Genomic DNA, 18,814 nt, shown 5'->3' on the forward strand with positions numbered 1-18,814 from the left:
TAATACGGCTGTATGTATAGGTCTTGAAATTGCCGATATTTTATTGAGATAAATACTTCATATCAATATAAAACAAGGGAAATACAGAAGTTGTCGATGAATAGACGTATTTACAATTGTGGACGCCATTTTCCCGTATTTTTTTTTAACTGAATTCTACTTTAAATGAAAAAAAAACAATGACGTCACAATATAACGTTACATTTTTTCATTGACGTCAGAATGTTATTCGAAGACAAATCTGGTGTCATTCGAAGCAAAATAAAAGTGCGAATTCATGAATTAAAATATAAATTTTACCTGAATTTTCATGTTGTAGATAGAGAGGATCTACGTTGAAAGTCCTATGTAAAGCTCCACTATTTTTTACCCTAAAATATTTAAAAAAAAAACGAATGTTACGCTAGCAAATCGGTGGGTGTATCTACAAAACTCGGACGCTTACCCTACCTGTGCACCTGGTCCATACTCCTAGTTTTAGTGGAGTCCGAGATACTCATTTACTTTTGTAATTCTGCATGTATTATTTTGGAATTTTTGTTGAAACATGAAATAGAAAAAATAAAACAACTTTCGGTACACCGCTCAATATTTTTCATGGTCGCTAATGTCTTTAATGTGAAGCTTGTAGACTTATTTGAAATCTTTACCTGAAGTAGAAATTAACATTTAACTGCAATAAATATTCTGATAGCTTACAATTCTATTACCAATACCAAAAGGCAGATAGAATATAGAATAAAACATGCGGATGCGATAAATAAAACTACGCCAAAATTACATAAATATGAATGGTAGGTAGGAAAGGTTTTGTTTATTCAAATTGGAAAGGTTAATCGAATCAAAATACCGAATGCCGATTAAATGGTGGGTATCAAAAAGAGTAAATCTATGAGGAAAAGGTGTTGACGAATGAAAAAATAAGAAAGGTTTAGAAAAAATCAAATACGCACAATCATAGACGACCAGCAATAACCCCATCAACAAGATGGAAGAGAACTCACGTCGATGGGTAACCCACCAACAAGCTGGAAGGATCTAAGGCGGAATGGTATCTCATGAACAAGCTGGGGAGATCTTTGACTTTACACAGAAACAAATTTATGTTCGATATCGCCTCTTTTAGTTGTATGTAACATTTTAAAATATGGTCTACTTTTCTTACTTTTAAACCAAAATATCTACCACATTGTGCTTGAGGTTTAATAACTTACGTCTAGCCTAAAAAGTGCCTGTACTCATGGTAGATTTAGAATACAAATACTTATAAACTAGTTCAATTAGTTCCATGTGTATGTTGATTTGTCAGGGGTTTCAATTTAAGTAGTAAAGTTTACACTGGAATTAACAAAATATTTAACAAATATCAATCTTTCATTTGGGATACTTATGTACGAGTTAACTATTAATGGATATCCTACTGATATATATATATATAAAAGAAACAAAACAGAGCGGTTTTTGTTATGAAAAAGAACCTTTTTAAAGAATGCAATCCAAATTACTAGTACATAATGTGCAATTGATCAGGAGACTTGGTATGATTAATTATTGTTAATCCTGTTGTCTTTAGTTTAAGATAGTTGATACCTTATAGCACTTTCTTAACTTCAACAGCAAAATCCCAAAATAGTGATACAGTTGGTTATACTTATTTTTTGTAGAAATGAAATTTAATTATGCAATTTTCAGTCAAACTATTTATTGTTGCCTTGCAGTCTAGGCCTCTGATTTTTACATTCAATTACCTTTTCGTATGACAACACAGTGAAAACGAGTTAACATACCACATAGCAGTACAGTCAAAATGCACCATCATCCATTTGGAAGGATTGAATGCAAATGAGTGCGCATATTCCACTCCGTCCATGTATTTCCTGTACTCTGGACATATGAAAGCAGTTCCGGCATATGCAGCGTCTATGTGGAGCCAAAGACCTTCACGTTCACCTAAAATATTTTTTCATATCCCTTAACTTTCCAATTATTTGTCTACTGCGTTTGATTTCATTTTGTTAGATTTAATCGATGATGAAGCTACAATAATGTAACCACCCTTAAAAAGCAAACTCAAAACTTAAGATGTAAAATATTCCAGTCATCCAGACGGCAAAATTGTGCCTTAATTTTTATTTTGCTTTCTCTTAGAAAACAAACATTGAATAACATGTTTGAAGCATGATTTTAAGACATGTACATGTGATAATGATTAATTAGAGTGGCATTACTTAAGATTTTTTTTCTGTCGGTTCTTTGTGTTTTGTGTATTTTCTGTCTGTTGTTGATTTTTGTTAGTTTAGTGTGTATTTTATTTGTATTTAGTTTCATTTACATGTGGCTAATTTTACTTATTTTTATTCAATTACATAGATATAAATTTCAGATTTAAGTGGTGCTTAAGCCGTTTCTGATTTAAAACATACCCTTTTTCGGTTACAAAGTTCGAATTGCCCCCTCCGTAAAGCAGAATAAAAGAATATATCATAGTAGGGTATACTTAAACTAGAGGTTGATTTACGGCTTTGTGCGAAATTGATACAGTACACCATTTAATGGATTTTAATAGGAATATAAATAATGAACAGTAATGTAAAAGAACTGTATGGTATTTTTTTTATTTTTAGTGAAGTCAGAGTTGCTCATTTGCTTTTGTTACTTTGTATATATGATTTTAGTTACTTTATGTTCTTTGTTTTGTATGTCTGTTTCTATGTCTGGTCTTCGTCCCTGGATTACATGTTTTTGATTACCGCTATAACCTTGGTTCCCTTGATTACTATTATTAGATGTAAAGCTTTCTGAATCATTTTAAAATGTTTTAACGTGGATTGGAAGGGGGTGAGGTAATGAGAAGTTTACAACCTTTACACGATGTTCTGAAAAGCGATGTAATACAATAAAGTTTTTTAAAGCCAAGTCAAAGATCAGTAATATCAATTTCAAGCTTAACCGAAAGTACCTTATATCCTAGCCTTATGAGCTATTTTTATTCATGAGAATTACCTATCATGGTTGATGAAAATCTGAGAGTATTTTGATGAGAGTATCACCCATATAATTAAGAACTGTTTTTGTTCTTCTAAATAGGGAAACTGTATGTTACTCGAAATTGTGATTTCAGAGACATGTTTTTTGTTAACCTTTATAACAGTCTATATGGGAGATTGTCCCCCACTGATACTTTCTCACGTTGGACATTTTTTATGTTGAAGAAAACTTTTCAATTGAAAATTCAACACTTCATATTTTTCACAGAAAATAAAGTAATTTAAGCCGAAAACCTTCCACAAATCTCACATTCTTATCTGGGAGATTCTAATTTTTCCATTGATTTTTTTATAGATTCCCCCGTAATGTGTGAAGGTTAACAAGTATGGATAAAATCTGCATCCAACTTCACACAAATCTACAGATTACGTTTTATTCCACCTTTTTCACTATTTAAAAGAAAAAAATCAATTTTCAATTATATTCAAAAGCTCAAAAAGGACTTGTATGCAAGAAAAATGGGCTCAGCAATAATATACTTATACGCATCGTCTCGTGACGCTATGACTTTATTAGAATGGGTCCCTCGTTCAAATTCAAAGACACGGAAGTGGCTGTTTATAGAGTGAAGACTACAGTCATTGCCACGAAAACCTCTTATGTGTTAATATAATAATAGCACTTTGAGGCTTAACTATGGAAACACCATAATAATTCTAGTAATACAAACTAAGCATGATATTGATGTACTAATTATAAACAAACTGAATGCATGTCTTTGGTTTCGAGTACTTTCAAAAATGAAAAATATGGGTCAACAGAAATAGATTGCGAGACTAACAAGCCATATTAACTTTATTGAATACCCATACTTACATATTGGTCCCAGTTCTTTCAAATTATCAAATGCACAAGCACCTGTTGTGCCTAAAGTTGCACATACCTATTAAAAATTAAAATATATCAGATGCTGTTATTTAGTTCGGAGAAAACGAACTTAATAGGATTTAAGGCTTTGTCTAAAAAGAAAAACTTTTTATACTTGTTGATATCTCGACCAACGTGAACATATCAGACTTTATAACGCTGTGCATCAGTGTAAAATGCTCATCCAAGCACTTCCTAACTACATACGTTATTTCCGGAAAACGTCACTTCCGACAGAACAAATTTGAGCTATTCGGGTTATACAGCATCTACATATACATAAAACGCTTCTAACTCTCCGTCCTTTATTCGCCGATCCCAACCGTTGCTATTTGTCATTAATTTTTTCTAACTAAAAGCAAAACCAACACAAACCTACAAAAACAAAAAATAAAAAAAACAAAAACAAAACAAGTAAAAAAAAACCAAATATATTCATAAACAGTCGAAAATAAGACAGGGACATTTACTATACAAAAAAGAAAACATATCATTTCTATTTTTGTTTTCAAATTTTCATACGACATGAAACAGAAAGAACCTTTATCACGGGATAAAACCGTAAAACTATGTTAAAATAGATCAAATAATCATCTGGGACCTGACGCATATTATAGAAAAACACAATCAGTTAAATGTAATTGAAAATAAAACAAACAAAAAACTTACGTTAACATTTGTTTTAGCTGAGCAAGTAATAATTTCGATAATACGTCAATTGCTTCAATTCGTAAATGAAAACATGCATAGATTTCACGACTCGTGTTTTCTGTCTATGGAGAAATAACCTCAGTCACCATGAGCATTGAATTCATTTTAAATAATAATAATAAAAAAAAAAAAACAAATTTTGAGTCATTTTCTATAATTTAATTTTAGTATCGCAATTAAACGAGTGTATCATCATAAAAAGTTGATGACGTCATAGTCACATTACAAAATGAGGTATATGAGATATTGGACAAAAATGTTTAATACATTCAGGAAGGTTGTTACTTCTGAATTTAATTATTTGCACATTTAATTTGTTTGTATTTTTATATTACAAATATTTGCTGTTTTTGTTTAAATAACAGATAACCAAATTATTACTCACATAAAAAGGGATCAGACCGTCAGCCCTGTCCTTATCAATAGCTTCTTGGAGGGCGTCCCCACACATGCTCAATTCTTCGTCACATTCAATAAACCTCATTTTGACAAGAGCAATCAAACCAGCCTTTTCTACTGAAGAATGGGCCTAAAACAAAACAAGCTATAAAATAGTAAGTCTCGTTCTAGTTTCAGTTTCCCTTCCGGAATTTCCGCTGTAGAACGTATTGAAATCCGATGACCGATCTGCATTTTACTGTCTACTTCAGAAAAATTCAAACGCTGCTTCACAATGCACTTATCTTCTATTTTCTGCAATTCCTAACATTTTGATCCCTTGAAACTAGATATTTGTCATTTTTAATCAGTATTTTTACCCAAAAAAAAGATACTTTGCTTTTAATATGGAACTCAATGCTATGTTAATGACGAATCTCCATACATTTGAATGGTAGACTAGGACCCATTCTTACGAAACCACGGAGTCACGAAACTGACGCGACTTACATACCCTATAAGGAGCAAAGCGAGTTTAATTATCTTAAATGATTTTTTCTGGCAAATAATGTAATTGACAGACGTGTTTAAGAAAACTATGATATTAAGTAATAGAGCGATAATAAATATGTCGACTTGAATCATAACGCGTTGTCACATAAACTGTTAAAAATATTTTGTTTTATAAATTTCAACTTTTAAGCGAGAAACTGACGGTACAAAATTTTTTAGTGATGAAGACATATGGTCCCTGATAATTGACAAACATTTATTAGTAAGCAAAATTTAAATGTTATATTCAATACTTTTACTGATATGATTTAACCAAAGAATGATCTTGACCTTAGCGGACCATTATAAATATCAAAATATTTTTTGTTCTACTGTGGATATAAAAATGTTTTATTTGTCATCAATATCAGAATCTTTTCCAAAAACAAAAATAAAATGTGAAATTTATATAGGAAAATAATTGGCGGTCTAACTGTTTGTTCTGTTCGGTGATTTATCACCAATCCCACCTAATTCAAACAAATCACAAGACTGAAATAAGAGGAAATTGTAAAAACCATTCGAAAATTAGATTTGGCACGAAGGACATTCAAACAGTGTAGAAATTCAATTACGACTCTGTCACTATACTTTTAATGTTTTCTTTATTTTCATCCTGACTTTTTTATTCTTTTGTTACTAATTACGTTACGTGGAAGGAAATATATGTGTTCCGTTGTGTTCTGACATTTAACATGAAAAAGTTGTTGAAGATTTCTCATAAAAGGAGTTTTTTTTTAAATTTTCTCCTTATTAGTTCAAAAGACGTTGGTGTATAGATATTGAGATGGTTTACAATTGAAAATTGAAACTTAACTATGAAATGGAAAATCCATAATGGTTCTAGTTTAACGCCACTAAAGTCTTTTGTTTAATCAGTATGATAATTTAAATAAAATATTTTTACTTTTTAAAGTATTTAAAAATGCTTTCCTGATAATATAACTTAAGGAAGTTTTGAAACCATTGCGTTTACAACCCAAACCAGAACTGTTTTGGGATAATTGGTTGCAACTGGCCATAATACTGGCTATAACCCCACTACTCTCGACTGATTTTGAAAAATATCGTAACCATACCTGATCGGAGCAGTAGGCTACCAATCTAGAATTAACTTCCATATCTTCCAGACCAGAGTTTTTTAATTTCCGCAGAATTTCTGTTCTTGCTGCTAATAGTGATATAAATGTTGCATCACTTGCGGTTACCTGAAAGCAGTGACAAGACATTGTTCTAAATGCTTTGTAAATTAGCAAATATACAGCTGTTTCATGACACTGGGTGCTCCTTTTCCCAAAATTGTAACCAAGGAATCCCTATTCAATGAATATATCCTAATAACTCCTTAGTCCTCTGTTCCTGTATAACACGTTCAATGGTATTGATTCCTATCTCTATAATTCCAATTTTTCAATATTTGTATAATACGTCACCAACAATAAGATCCACTTTACTATGAACCCACAAAAATGCATGTATGGGGCCTATATTATTGTTCTAAATGTGTTAACTTCCCTCTTACATTAGAAACTTCTTCCATTGATTAAGAACTGTCATACACAGGCAAATATGCCACGCATGAGAATCATATGATTTGCTTTACATGACTTTCATAAGATAATTATATGTTTTTCACAAACATATGATTGTCATACGTTTTCAAGCCAAACTTAACGTATGAGAACCATATAATAATCATATGACTATCATATGTTAGATATCATATGACATTCAAATGATTACCATATTATTATCTTATGTAGCACATTTGGCTGTGTATTCCTGCTTTATTTTACGTTTCCGCCTTCAAAATTGTTTTCCCTCATTATTTCTTATCGCCTTTTTCAACCACAAATACCAATATAATTATGTTTAACCATCATTATTTCCTAACAAGTGTTCATATCACAACTTATACGTTATGCCAGAGTTTTCCGAAACTACGCAGACTTTTTGTATCGCGCTAAAACTCTAACAAATAGGCTTCTGGAACAGGGTTTTGTTGCTACAAGATTGAAGTCATCACTACAAAAGTTTTATGGTCGTCATCATGAACTCGTGGATCGTTATGGTGTATCCATCTGCACCATGAAAATTGATTTATTCAACGGGTCATATTTTTCCTTTTCTCGTTTGTCTACCCCGGACTTGACTTTTTATGAGCAACTCGGCGGGTGTTTCTAGAAAAGCAGAGGACGCTTACCCTACAGGTGCACCTGGTCCATGTTCCCAGTTTTTAGTGGAGTCCCAGTTGCTAATTTACTTTTGTTATTTTGTATGTATGATTTCAGTTACTTTATGTTCTTTGTTGTGTATGTCTGTTTTCCATGTCTGGTCTTTGTCCCTGGATTACAATACTTTGATTACTGCTATAACCTTGGTTCCCTCTCTAACCCATCCCTGTACACCTAATTTTATCCCTCTTTAATACCAAGTCTCCATCTTTCCATTTACGCATACCTGTATAACACCTCCGCCCATGGTCTGTTTGTTACTATGTAAGAAATCTGACGGTAAACCAATCATCTTTCCTAACCAGTCCATCACTATTGTCTCTAGCTCAGTGCATGCCGGACTGGACGCCTGTTAAGATTTAAGTAACATACTTAAAACCACATGGTATGCCCATCCCCCTATTCAATTAGAATAAAACAATAACTTTAAACGACAAACAGTCGTAAAACAATTGAAACCAGAAGGTAGTAATAAGCGTAATATTATCATGGCATTGAATTAAACCATTTTCTAAAAACATGTAAACCATTTGCAATATTCATGGTCACGAAGTGTCGGCAAAAATAATCCTCTTGGGAAATTATCACCGTTGAAACATTTGAAAACATATTACAAGACGTTCGACCACCGAAAATTACTTTCATGCGAAATGTTCGACCTTTTAGATTGCTAAAATTTCTATGTAAACAGTAACTCTTTTATTGCATTTTTTTTTATCATTATCATACGGTCGTGGCCAAACTGACAGTAGAATAATGAAATACGTCAATAGGCGTTTATATCAACAGTATGTTTTATTATTACTAATGTTTTTATTTAGTCTCATAACTTACAAAAACACATTGAAAGAACTTTTTGTACAACGATTTATTGAACTATTTACTAAACATTACTGATTGTAATTTCACTGATTGAAAAAATTGTTTATATAAGAATGAAATTTCATACTCATATAAAGTTTTATTTACCAATTCATTAATACATTGCGATATTACTTTCAGCATTGCCTTAGTACTAAATTCACGACACTTCTTTATCTTCATTATGTCCATCAAATGTACCATCTATGTGAAGTATTTTTCCTTATGTTACATATTGTTTGTTGTTTAAGGAGGTAGACCTAGGATAAGGGACACAAGTATTACAAACCATTGGAACGTTTTTATTTAGCATTTTATATCAATTTCATATCGGCATTAAATTAACTTTGACTGATTTCATCCTGTTTCAAAGGAAAGCTTGAAAGACCTCGTTTAAATTGAATATGATACAAACATATCACTGATATAACTGATTGTAGTCTTGTTAAAATATTCTGTGTAGTTGATATCATCACAAATTTGCAATATGGTACGCTTTAAAATTTTACCCGTGCTTTTCCAATTCATTGATACGTGGTTGCGACGTCATTTTGTTAAGTTGTATTCATTGGCATTTTTATTTATTTGCAACTAACGAGAAAAGGTGTGCCTATTGCAAATTAGCGATGAAAGTGCAAATGCGTTATTTTTCTTTCTATGAAAAGAATTCGGGTTTTATTTCTGTTCTTGAATCATGCTTAAAATGTAATTGCTTTAAAGCATATTCGCTGGTCATTTTCAGCCTTTTTTATCCATGTTATTGTATTATTTTGCCCGGTAACCCCAATTATTTTCATAACTCAACGTGGTAAACACACATTAAAATGTTATTTAGAAAGTTTTTATGAAATCCTTGTTATTTACCTACTAAGAAAAACACCCCTGGAAAATCTCGATAAATCATCTTCCCACCAAAATTTCGAAAACAAGCTTACTGAATGTTGAATGTAAGATCTTAGAATAATTAACAACCTTTTTATTCTGATAGACGAGCGAATATCCTTATATAAACATAAAAAAAGAAATTTTCTCCATTTATCAGTGAATACCCTAATTTAGACGTTTTTAGTATGATGTTGATATTTTTATAGAGATTTAGTATCCCACAAAGCAATGGCTTGATAAAAAATATACAATATCCCATGAAAGACCTCGTTTAAATTGAATATGATACAAACATATCACTGATTTCAAGAGTTATATCCCTTTCCCTAGGTCTACCTCCTTAAGCAGTCCTTGTATGGCGTAAAAGATCCATTCTATAGTAAATGGGGATGTTGGAATTAGGGAAATTTTAATTTCTTATTGGTGAATGGGAATTGTGATTGGCGAATGGGGAACCAGTTTTAAAATTGTATGAAAATTATATTCAATTTCATAAGATAATATTCAAAGTAGAAGATTAAAAAAAAATGAAGGATTGGAATTGATAATGTAATAGTTAAGTAAAAGTATATATAAGGGGGCTTTAAGGAAATGTGGTATAGTGTAAATGTGAAGGTTATACTTTTCAAGAATTGTACTGTAAACGAATGTCCTAATTTAAAAAAAATGTTTTGTTTTGTTGGACGCTAAATATACAGTAAATGCAATTAACCATACAATTGTGGAATATAAATACACATTCACTACATATTGTATTTAGATATTTGGAAAAGAACCTTTTTTGTTTAAAAAAATCTTTATTTAAGAGCTAACACTTATCACATGTCAATACAGACCATGACAAGTCGTCGGAAATAAATGAGACCCTTTGTTGTAAACGTTATGCATTTTATGAAATTCTAGAGTTTTAAGAAAACTTGAATCAATCAGGTAGTGGGTTTGATTTACGTTTGATATTTCAATTTGACAAAAAAAGATCAAATTGTATCCCTTCATTTTCCGCATATCATAAGCATGATGTACTAAGAATTTGTTTGGTCTAAAAATATCTCTTAGGAAGTTGTTTATGTCAATTAAAGGTTTTGTAAGGAAGGGTCTCCCCTGACTTCATTTTATTCATATTATGCAGATACAGATGTGATAACTACACTTCAAATTTACAGAAATGTTCACCCTTCTGTGGGTAATTCATATTCAATTTATAATGCAGAAAAAGACCTTAATAAAGAATATTGTATGTGCTTCAAACAATCCAGCTCCCTTAATTGTCAACGTCTATTTAATTTTGAGTGCAGTTTTTGTCAACTATTGAATTAATCTAGATTTCTTTCAGATTAATAAAATTTGACAAATATATTGATTTAATTTGTTTATCAAAACTATAATTGCTTAAATTTGAATAAATCAGATTTTTGTTTTTGAACATGTTCGTGCCGCAGTGTAATACTTTGGTGTCCTTCCGTGACTTGCTTTGTTTTATGTATTAATGATACAAGACCCAACCTATAAAATCGTTGATATGAAATTAAAGTAATGTTCATAATTAAAATTTCTCACACCTCAAATGTTTGAAAAAAATAATAATAAGGTATAAAACTTAAGTAACCTGAACTTTTAATGAAAGATTGATTGATTGATTGATTGATTATTGGGGTTTAACCCCCGAGAATATAGGGCAGAAGAATAGGGTCATTATCTGGGCACTTACTATACAAGACACACGTAATACAATTAACTATTTTAATTTTGAAAAAATATGGAAACATGGAAAACGTACAAACCGTCTTAATCTTGACAGCATGACTAACACCCTTAGTTAAAGTTAAATGGCATAATTTCTTTTTTCTTTCGAAAACTAAAATAATTCCAAATTCAAATAATAACTTGCTAACAACTTTTCGAAGATAATAAATCAGAAACCTTCTCTACATCTGCAACTAAACCGCTTTCGGTTTTAGATTTTTCCATGATATTTTCAACTGTGTGATAAAATTTTGGTTGGTACATTGAAAACAGGATACAGTAAAATACAAAGTTAAAGATTCAAACAATATTCGGTATATTTCTTTCATTTGATGGTACTGTAGTTACAGTATCTTAGGAGATATTGTCGGAGAGATATTAGGAATCTTACACTAGCACGCGTGCAAGAGCCTCGTAGAGAATGATTAAATCTTACCCACAGGTGTCTGAGATTTCCCAATGTTCCTTGGAAAAACCGTGTGTGAATTTTTTTCTAACTTCGAGTCAGTTTCAAATAAAATGTTTAAATTGCAACGACCTGCATTTAACAGCAGGCCAGTGATACGTCACCTCAAAACAATACAAGTAAACCGCAAAACTGAATCAATCACTAGTTATTCTCGATAAAATCATCATTTTAAAATAAGTTTTTAAACACATATACAAAGGTGGTAAGATTGATCATTTATTAACGTTTTATTTGATTGCGCAATATTTTTACGGTAAAGCGCATGTGTTCTGTCTCAACCCGTGACTGAGATAAGGAAATCTTGCATTGCTGAAAAAAGAAATTTTCAAAATTATTCAAATCAAACGCGGTTTGACTATCGGATAACGTCGTGTAAAAGCTTCACTGTTTCCCAACTTTGCAAGATTATTTTATAATCTAAGAGGGCTGACTAAAGTGTCTTGAGATAATTTAAAACGTCAGACGATCTTTGGCGCTTAAAAACCTTTCTTAAATAAACTGGTATGGCAGTTCTTTCTTTTTTATATCAATGCAAGTTAAACATGTAGTGTATAGCGAAAGCCTGTCTACATTGTAATTGGAACAAATCATTCAGAAGCAAAGGTGTTTGTTCCATTGTATAACTGCATCACAAATTTACTTTTTAAGACCTTACCCACGTAAATCCAAGACAACCAATAGCATCGGCTAACATATCACCAAGTAGAGACGGAAAGGAATTTAAGGCGGGAAAATACGCATGCATGTACGGACTTTGCCAATGTGTGATCTGAAATGATATAATTGATTGTAGTCTTGTTAAAATATTCTGTGTAGTTGATATCACAAATTTGCAATATGGTACGCTTTAAAATTTTACCCGTGCTTTTCCAATTCATTGATACGTTTAAACACAAATTAAAATGTTATTTAGAATGTTTGTATGAAATCCTTGTTATTACCTACTAAGAAAAACACCCCTTTGAAAACCTTTTTATTCTTAAATAGACGAGCGAATATCCTTTTATAAACATAAAAAAGGAATTTTCTTCATTTATCAGTGAATACCCTAATTTAGACGTTTTTAGTATGATGTTGATATTTTTATTGAGATTTAGTATCCCACAAAGCAATTGCTTGATGAAAAATATACAATACCCCATGACAAAAAACGTATAATATTGACTTTATTTTCCCCCTTAGAATTTATTTATGACGAAATCAAAAAGAAATACGAACATTTCCATAATGCAAATTTACATATAATCTAGTTCACAAGCTATCATTTCACTGGCCTCTTTTTCGATGAATAAAGTTTCGTAAATAACCTATTTGAGTCTCAGTGAAAAACCGTGAAACGAATATTTACCGAAAGATATCAGCAATTAGTAAATTTAATTTATGAGATGAAGGTAATAGATGTATGTAAAATTGTCTATTTGACCATATTTCAATATCAAGTTAAACTTCACATTTTTATGAATTCGCTCGTTTAATATCAAATATTAAAGAGTTTTCAACAGATACAATATTTATATACATAGCAAGTTAAATCGTCATTTTCAGCAAAATTAAATACTTAGAAACTGAAACAAATAACTAATGATATCATAAGGTGATTTCCAATTGTAATCCGATTAAAAACAACTTAATTAATAATACGGTATCTACCCCAGGCATTATAACTCGCTCTACATCTCTGAATATATCTTCCCATGGTTCCCCGTCCTGTGGTGCTGTTTCCGGGACAAGTGTGCGCATGTACCCTGGAGAAACATTCGGAAATACTCTTCTCTGTCGTATATTTTGTAGGTAGTCGGCGATATAATCTATCATCTCTTTACCTAAAATGATTTAATATTTCGTGAGTACCAATCACATCACAACATACGGTTTGATGATACAAGATATGAGAACGAACATCAGCAAAAGATTTGATATAAAGTAAAGGATTGTGGAATTTTATTTTTATTGTGAATTTCTCATACGACAAGTCGGAGCGGAGTTAAACTTAAAAAAACTGAGCAATGTTCACTTAATTATAACTCCCGCCCCTCTACTGAATAAATGTTCCTTTTGATCTACGACTTTTTTTGGATCAATATCATTTTATTATCACAATTGTTAATAGGAGGTGCACAATTGAAAATTGTAATAAAGAGTCTTTTAACGTAACATTAAATTTCCCTCAATGGTACAAGAGGATAAGAGATAAGTCACATGTATACATAAATAGGCAAAATCCGTGTTTCATATGGAAAACACCGCCATAAATCTTTTCGATAAATTTCTAAAATAAGAAATCTGAAATCTCCTATATGAGATAAAAATAAAATGTTCATTACATACTATTCACATACCATTAATATATATTTGCAGGAGTAAGACGTAAGAGAAATGTGTACAGAAGGACAGACCCACGCCACCCCTATAACAATACTTCGCTTTCCGTGGTATAGAAATTGGTTTACCAGAACACTAATATTGTCAGAGTTGCATCATAGACCTTTCACCAGTATAAAAATGTATATGAAATACTTCATTTGATTTATTAAAACAACATATAGCTAATTAATTGTAATCAAGGCTCTGAGGGGTAATCATTGATTCTGCATAAACATTAGGTTGTTTATTAAAATATTACGATCGCCAATAAAACAACTTATCGTGATTAAAAATAACTTATAGTGCAATATGTGCATGTATTAGATATATAAGATATATAAACAGGAATACCCTACCGGTGCACCTGGTCAATGCTCCAAGTTTTTATTGGAGTCCGAGATATTAATTTGCTTTTGTTCTATTGTATGTATTATTTTAGTTACTTAATGTTCTTTGTTGTATATGTCTGTTTACCGTGTTGTATCTTTGTCCCTGGATTGCTTTCGTTTGATTTTCCCCTATAACCTTGGTTCCCTTGATTACTCCTCCTCCATTCAAGCCGTATTTTAATCGTTTAATCTTCATTGTCGTATTCTCTAAAACAAATAACACGATCTTCTTTTTGTTTTTTTTTCAATTTGTTCTGTGATGTGGTGGCGTTATCGAATCTACAACAACGCTAATCCTTCTTGCCTCACGCCATAATTTAGTACTATTTTTATAGTATATGTTGTTACGACTGTAAACCGTACTTGTGTTCATACTCAAACCGATATAAAGTAAACAAATATCGCGTGAACCAACTGAACAGTGAATAGAGTGTAAAAGATAAACGCGATACATTAACTTAAAAGCAAAGTAGGTAAACAAATGGAGGTATTGATAGCAACTACTTACAAACCTGTAATTTTATGATACTCCCTCACGAACGTGACTTGACAAAGATGAGTGAGAGACGTTTCATATATATAGAGAAATAGAATTGAGGTCTCAAATAGACTACACCTTAACTTTTGACCGTATTATAACTAACATATCAAATCTAGAACAAAGTATGGACACAAAACTGCTAATAAAGAAAAGAATAACTAAAATAGAGTTAGTTATTTAATATTCTACGTAGTGAATTTTCTGAATCGTTTCTCTTTTGTTTTCTGAATACAAATGAATTTTTATACACTCACCTATAAATAACTGACGGAGTTGATTAGTCAGTAATTTTTTACATTCGCATTTAGCAAAACCTGCATTACCGTGCAAAAGTTCAACAAACTTTTATCATCAATCTCCTGATTACTGTTGGTTCATTATTAATGAAAAAATAAACATATCACCAACTTTAACTAACAATGTCGTTTTCCTGTTATAAATTAGTAACAATGTAATTGTATTTTGGCACGGACGGTCATATATTTTACATAGTATTTGCTCCTACAATTTTTAAAATTATAGACAGCGACGAAAACTCTCCATTTGTGTGATGGTGTAACTATTAATGCTCAAACCAACCTTAAATACCGTGAAAGTACTTTAAGTTTTGAATACCGATTTTCGTGGATCAGGGAAAAAACACATATCCGTGGAATCTTGAATTTGTGGTTTTGACGTTTTCAGTATACACATCAAATGGGAATAAACTTTTCGCTGGGAACCAAATATCGTGGTTTGACTTATCCACGAAATCCACGATAACTGGTACTTCCACAATACGACAAGTAATACTTTTCATGGTCAGTATTACATCGTATACAACTCAATCTAACAAAAACACTGAGGCAAAATACTTTGTGTATGTTCACTGTGGAATTAACCGATTGCGTGTTTTCCCGCATATCCGAAATCAGTATAATCATGTTTATTGTTGTTTTAACTATATAAAATGTCTTCTTAATCTGTATTCATTAAAAACAAGTTTTAAAAGTCTTATTCATATAGATAAATTATTTACATTTTAAACCTATAGCTTAAACGTGGTTCTTTGTTACAAGTGTTCAAACGCATTACAAGAAGACAACACCACAAATAACCATTTGGAAACCATACTTATATGTGTTCGTTTTTCTCAAGGAGAGAAAATATCATTTTGTCATATATGGGTTCCAAAATTCACAGGTAAAAACATTGAAAATAATCTTCCGCTCAATATTTTTTAACACCAATCAAGAAACATAAACATCATCTTCTCATAATATTCCAACAGCACATTTTATATTTAATTTATATAATCGATATATATTGACAGTCAATGATGGTCCCATGGTGAGGGATCGGATACCATGACAAATAGAAAATCTTAAATCAGGGCAGGTTTTTTCCTCTGATTACCTAAGTGGCAGTGACAGCTTAGTATCACATAAATTGGATTTCACCGTCATTGATGATAGTTAATGGTTGTCATCCACTGATAGACAATATGCTGTTATTTTGTAGTCTAGAATTGAAAGTATATCGGGTGCTGAGTTCAGAACAATTCTCAAATTTCTTCTTCATTAGATAGTAATTCTCTAATTTTCCCTAGCTTTTAATTTGAGGAGTGCGAGATAAGAAACTAAGCTGAGCAATTGCAAAATTATTTAGAAAAATTGAACTTTGTTATCATTCTCTTATGCGATCATCCAAACTATTTGATATAGAGTTGCTTCATACCGTGAGGCCTTTAACATCTTGATCGGCTGAGTCTTCGTTTAAAATAGTCATAAATTAGTTACGTTTTTGGTGATGATTCAATTCTTAATGCAAAATGGTAGCGATTGAAAATTAAAGTAACGAGATTGTTTTCATTTTTTGACCACGTTATACTTGCATAATGATAATTATGTTTGTTCATAAACCGCGTCATAGTTTGTATAACAGTAACTGTCCGAAATTGTGACATCAATCATTAAAAAACACTAACATAAAAATTCCTACAGATATTAAAGAACAGAAACCCTAGGTCAATAGCTATTCAATTAGGAAAATAAATTAATATGAGTCCAACGAATAGGTGAAAAAAATCCTTTATTAATTAAGTAGATTGGTAAGATATATTGCTAAATCGCCCTCACATTGACATTTAGACTCTCAAAGACAGTTCCCAGATTCCTCCGTCGTAAATTGTTTTTGTCCATGTTCGCCAATGGCATGGTTAAATGTTTGTCGAAGAAATGTCGCTTGTCTACCATCGGCGTGGCTTGATTGATATTCAATTAATTGTTTATTGGAAGTACATTTGTGAGTTTTTATCGGGAAGATTTACGATAACTGTGACAATGTTATTTTAGTGTTATACACTTGATAAAAGTGTTAAATGCAAAAATGGGAACACCCGAATGAAAATGTGACTGTAACTTTCATATACTTGTAGTTAGACGACCAAAATAAACAAATACTCTTGGGATACTCTTACAGTACTTTAATTCGTGGATACCAATTTTTATTGATTAGGGAAGAAATAGAAATTCGTGGATTCGTGAACTTCAGTGCATATATCCTTTTCGTTGGGAACCAAATTTCTTGGTTTAGCCTATCCACGAAAACTGGTATACCACGAACAATAGTCATTTCACAGTAATCGAGATAATTTCCGAAGTACCGCAAAACAAAAGTAAATAAATGTTCGGTTTGACTTTATTTTCAGGATGAAGAAAACCTAACAGTGTACAAAAGTAAGGGAAAAATAACAAACAACAAATATTTTATATAAAACTCAGTATGGAACAAACACAGATCATTTTCTACTCATAAGCTATAATAATATAAAAGAACATTCGCTTGTCGACAATAAAAGAGAAATGATAAAATTAAAGTAATCAATATGTATGTTTATTTCTGTCACAAAAGTCTTCATGAATGAACACTCATAAAGTCCTCTATATTACATGACTGTATATGTATGCTTTGCTATAAATGTCGTAACTTTTAATCAACTACTGCACACAAAGTCAACAGAAACCTTCAATTTATCTTTTTTACACCATTAAATCTGGAATGTGGTACCAACAAAACCTACAACTTAATTTGTAAATGGAGTTACAAGGTTTCTCTTGGTGCAATATAGTCAATTCAAATTAGTGTTACGTACAGCTTTTTGAATAATGAATTTCCGTGTACAAAATAAACAAGTCTCCATACCCTTGTTTTTATATACATTGTAACATTATTATCTGAACATGGTTTAATCAAATCAATAGTAGAAATGTCCTACAAAAATGTGCAATATTTATTGTTTTCATTGATGCTTACTGAAATTATCATTTTAATCCACAACTTTACAAACCACGAAAGAAAGAATTTTCAGAGAATAAAAGATCGAAAAATAAAAAAGAACAAGGGGAACAGAAAGTAAATAGGTAAACATTATAAACCTTCCATACAAGAAGTCACGATGACTTAAGTTGAAAATCAACAAACTTAATATATGGATTAGAATGCAACTTATGTGGTTTAGTATATGTCGGAGAAACGCAAAAACGATTAAACATAAGAATGTGCGGTCATCGCTCGGGAATTAACACCACGAAATTCCCGACAGTTCATCAGCACTTAAATCAACAAGATCATTCAATATCCATGAAAGTTCGTATTTTAGAAAAAAAATTACCATCCTACAAACAGTCCAGTTCTAAGTAAAAACTATCATAGGGAAAGAGAAAACTAGATACACAGACTAGGTATTGCAATACCTTACGGATGCAATGACAACATCAAACGTATAGGAAAC

At 31.4% G+C, this 18,814-nt stretch overlaps 1 protein-coding gene across 2 annotated transcripts in view; it reads right to left on the reverse strand.

Annotated features, from left to right (window-relative positions):
* The window catches only part of LOC148597372 (aromatic-L-amino-acid decarboxylase-like), a 48,877-nt gene that overhangs the window by 9,093 nt on the left and 20,970 nt on the right, over positions 1-18,814 (reverse strand). For both annotated transcript variants that reach the window (XM_088563962.1, XM_088563961.1), the window contains exons 3-10: positions 13,399-13,571; positions 12,404-12,517; positions 8,017-8,139; positions 6,636-6,764; positions 5,012-5,155; positions 3,865-3,931; positions 1,788-1,950; positions 301-371 (exon numbers count right to left, since the gene is read on the reverse strand). In XM_088563962.1, the coding sequence (XP_088420088.1) occupies positions 301-371; positions 1,788-1,950; positions 3,865-3,931; positions 5,012-5,155; positions 6,636-6,764; positions 8,017-8,139; positions 12,404-12,517; positions 13,399-13,571 (984 nt within the window). The remainder of the gene's footprint in view (positions 1-300; positions 372-1,787; positions 1,951-3,864; positions 3,932-5,011; positions 5,156-6,635; positions 6,765-8,016; positions 8,140-12,403; positions 12,518-13,398; positions 13,572-18,814) is intronic.

The sequence above is a fragment of the Perna viridis genome, chromosome 15 (genome assembly GCF_037379345.1).
Source record: "Perna viridis isolate PV_CMFRI_1.1 ecotype Kerala chromosome 15, ASM3737934v1, whole genome shotgun sequence".
Lineage (NCBI taxonomy): Eukaryota > Metazoa > Mollusca > Bivalvia > Mytilida > Mytilidae > Perna > Perna viridis.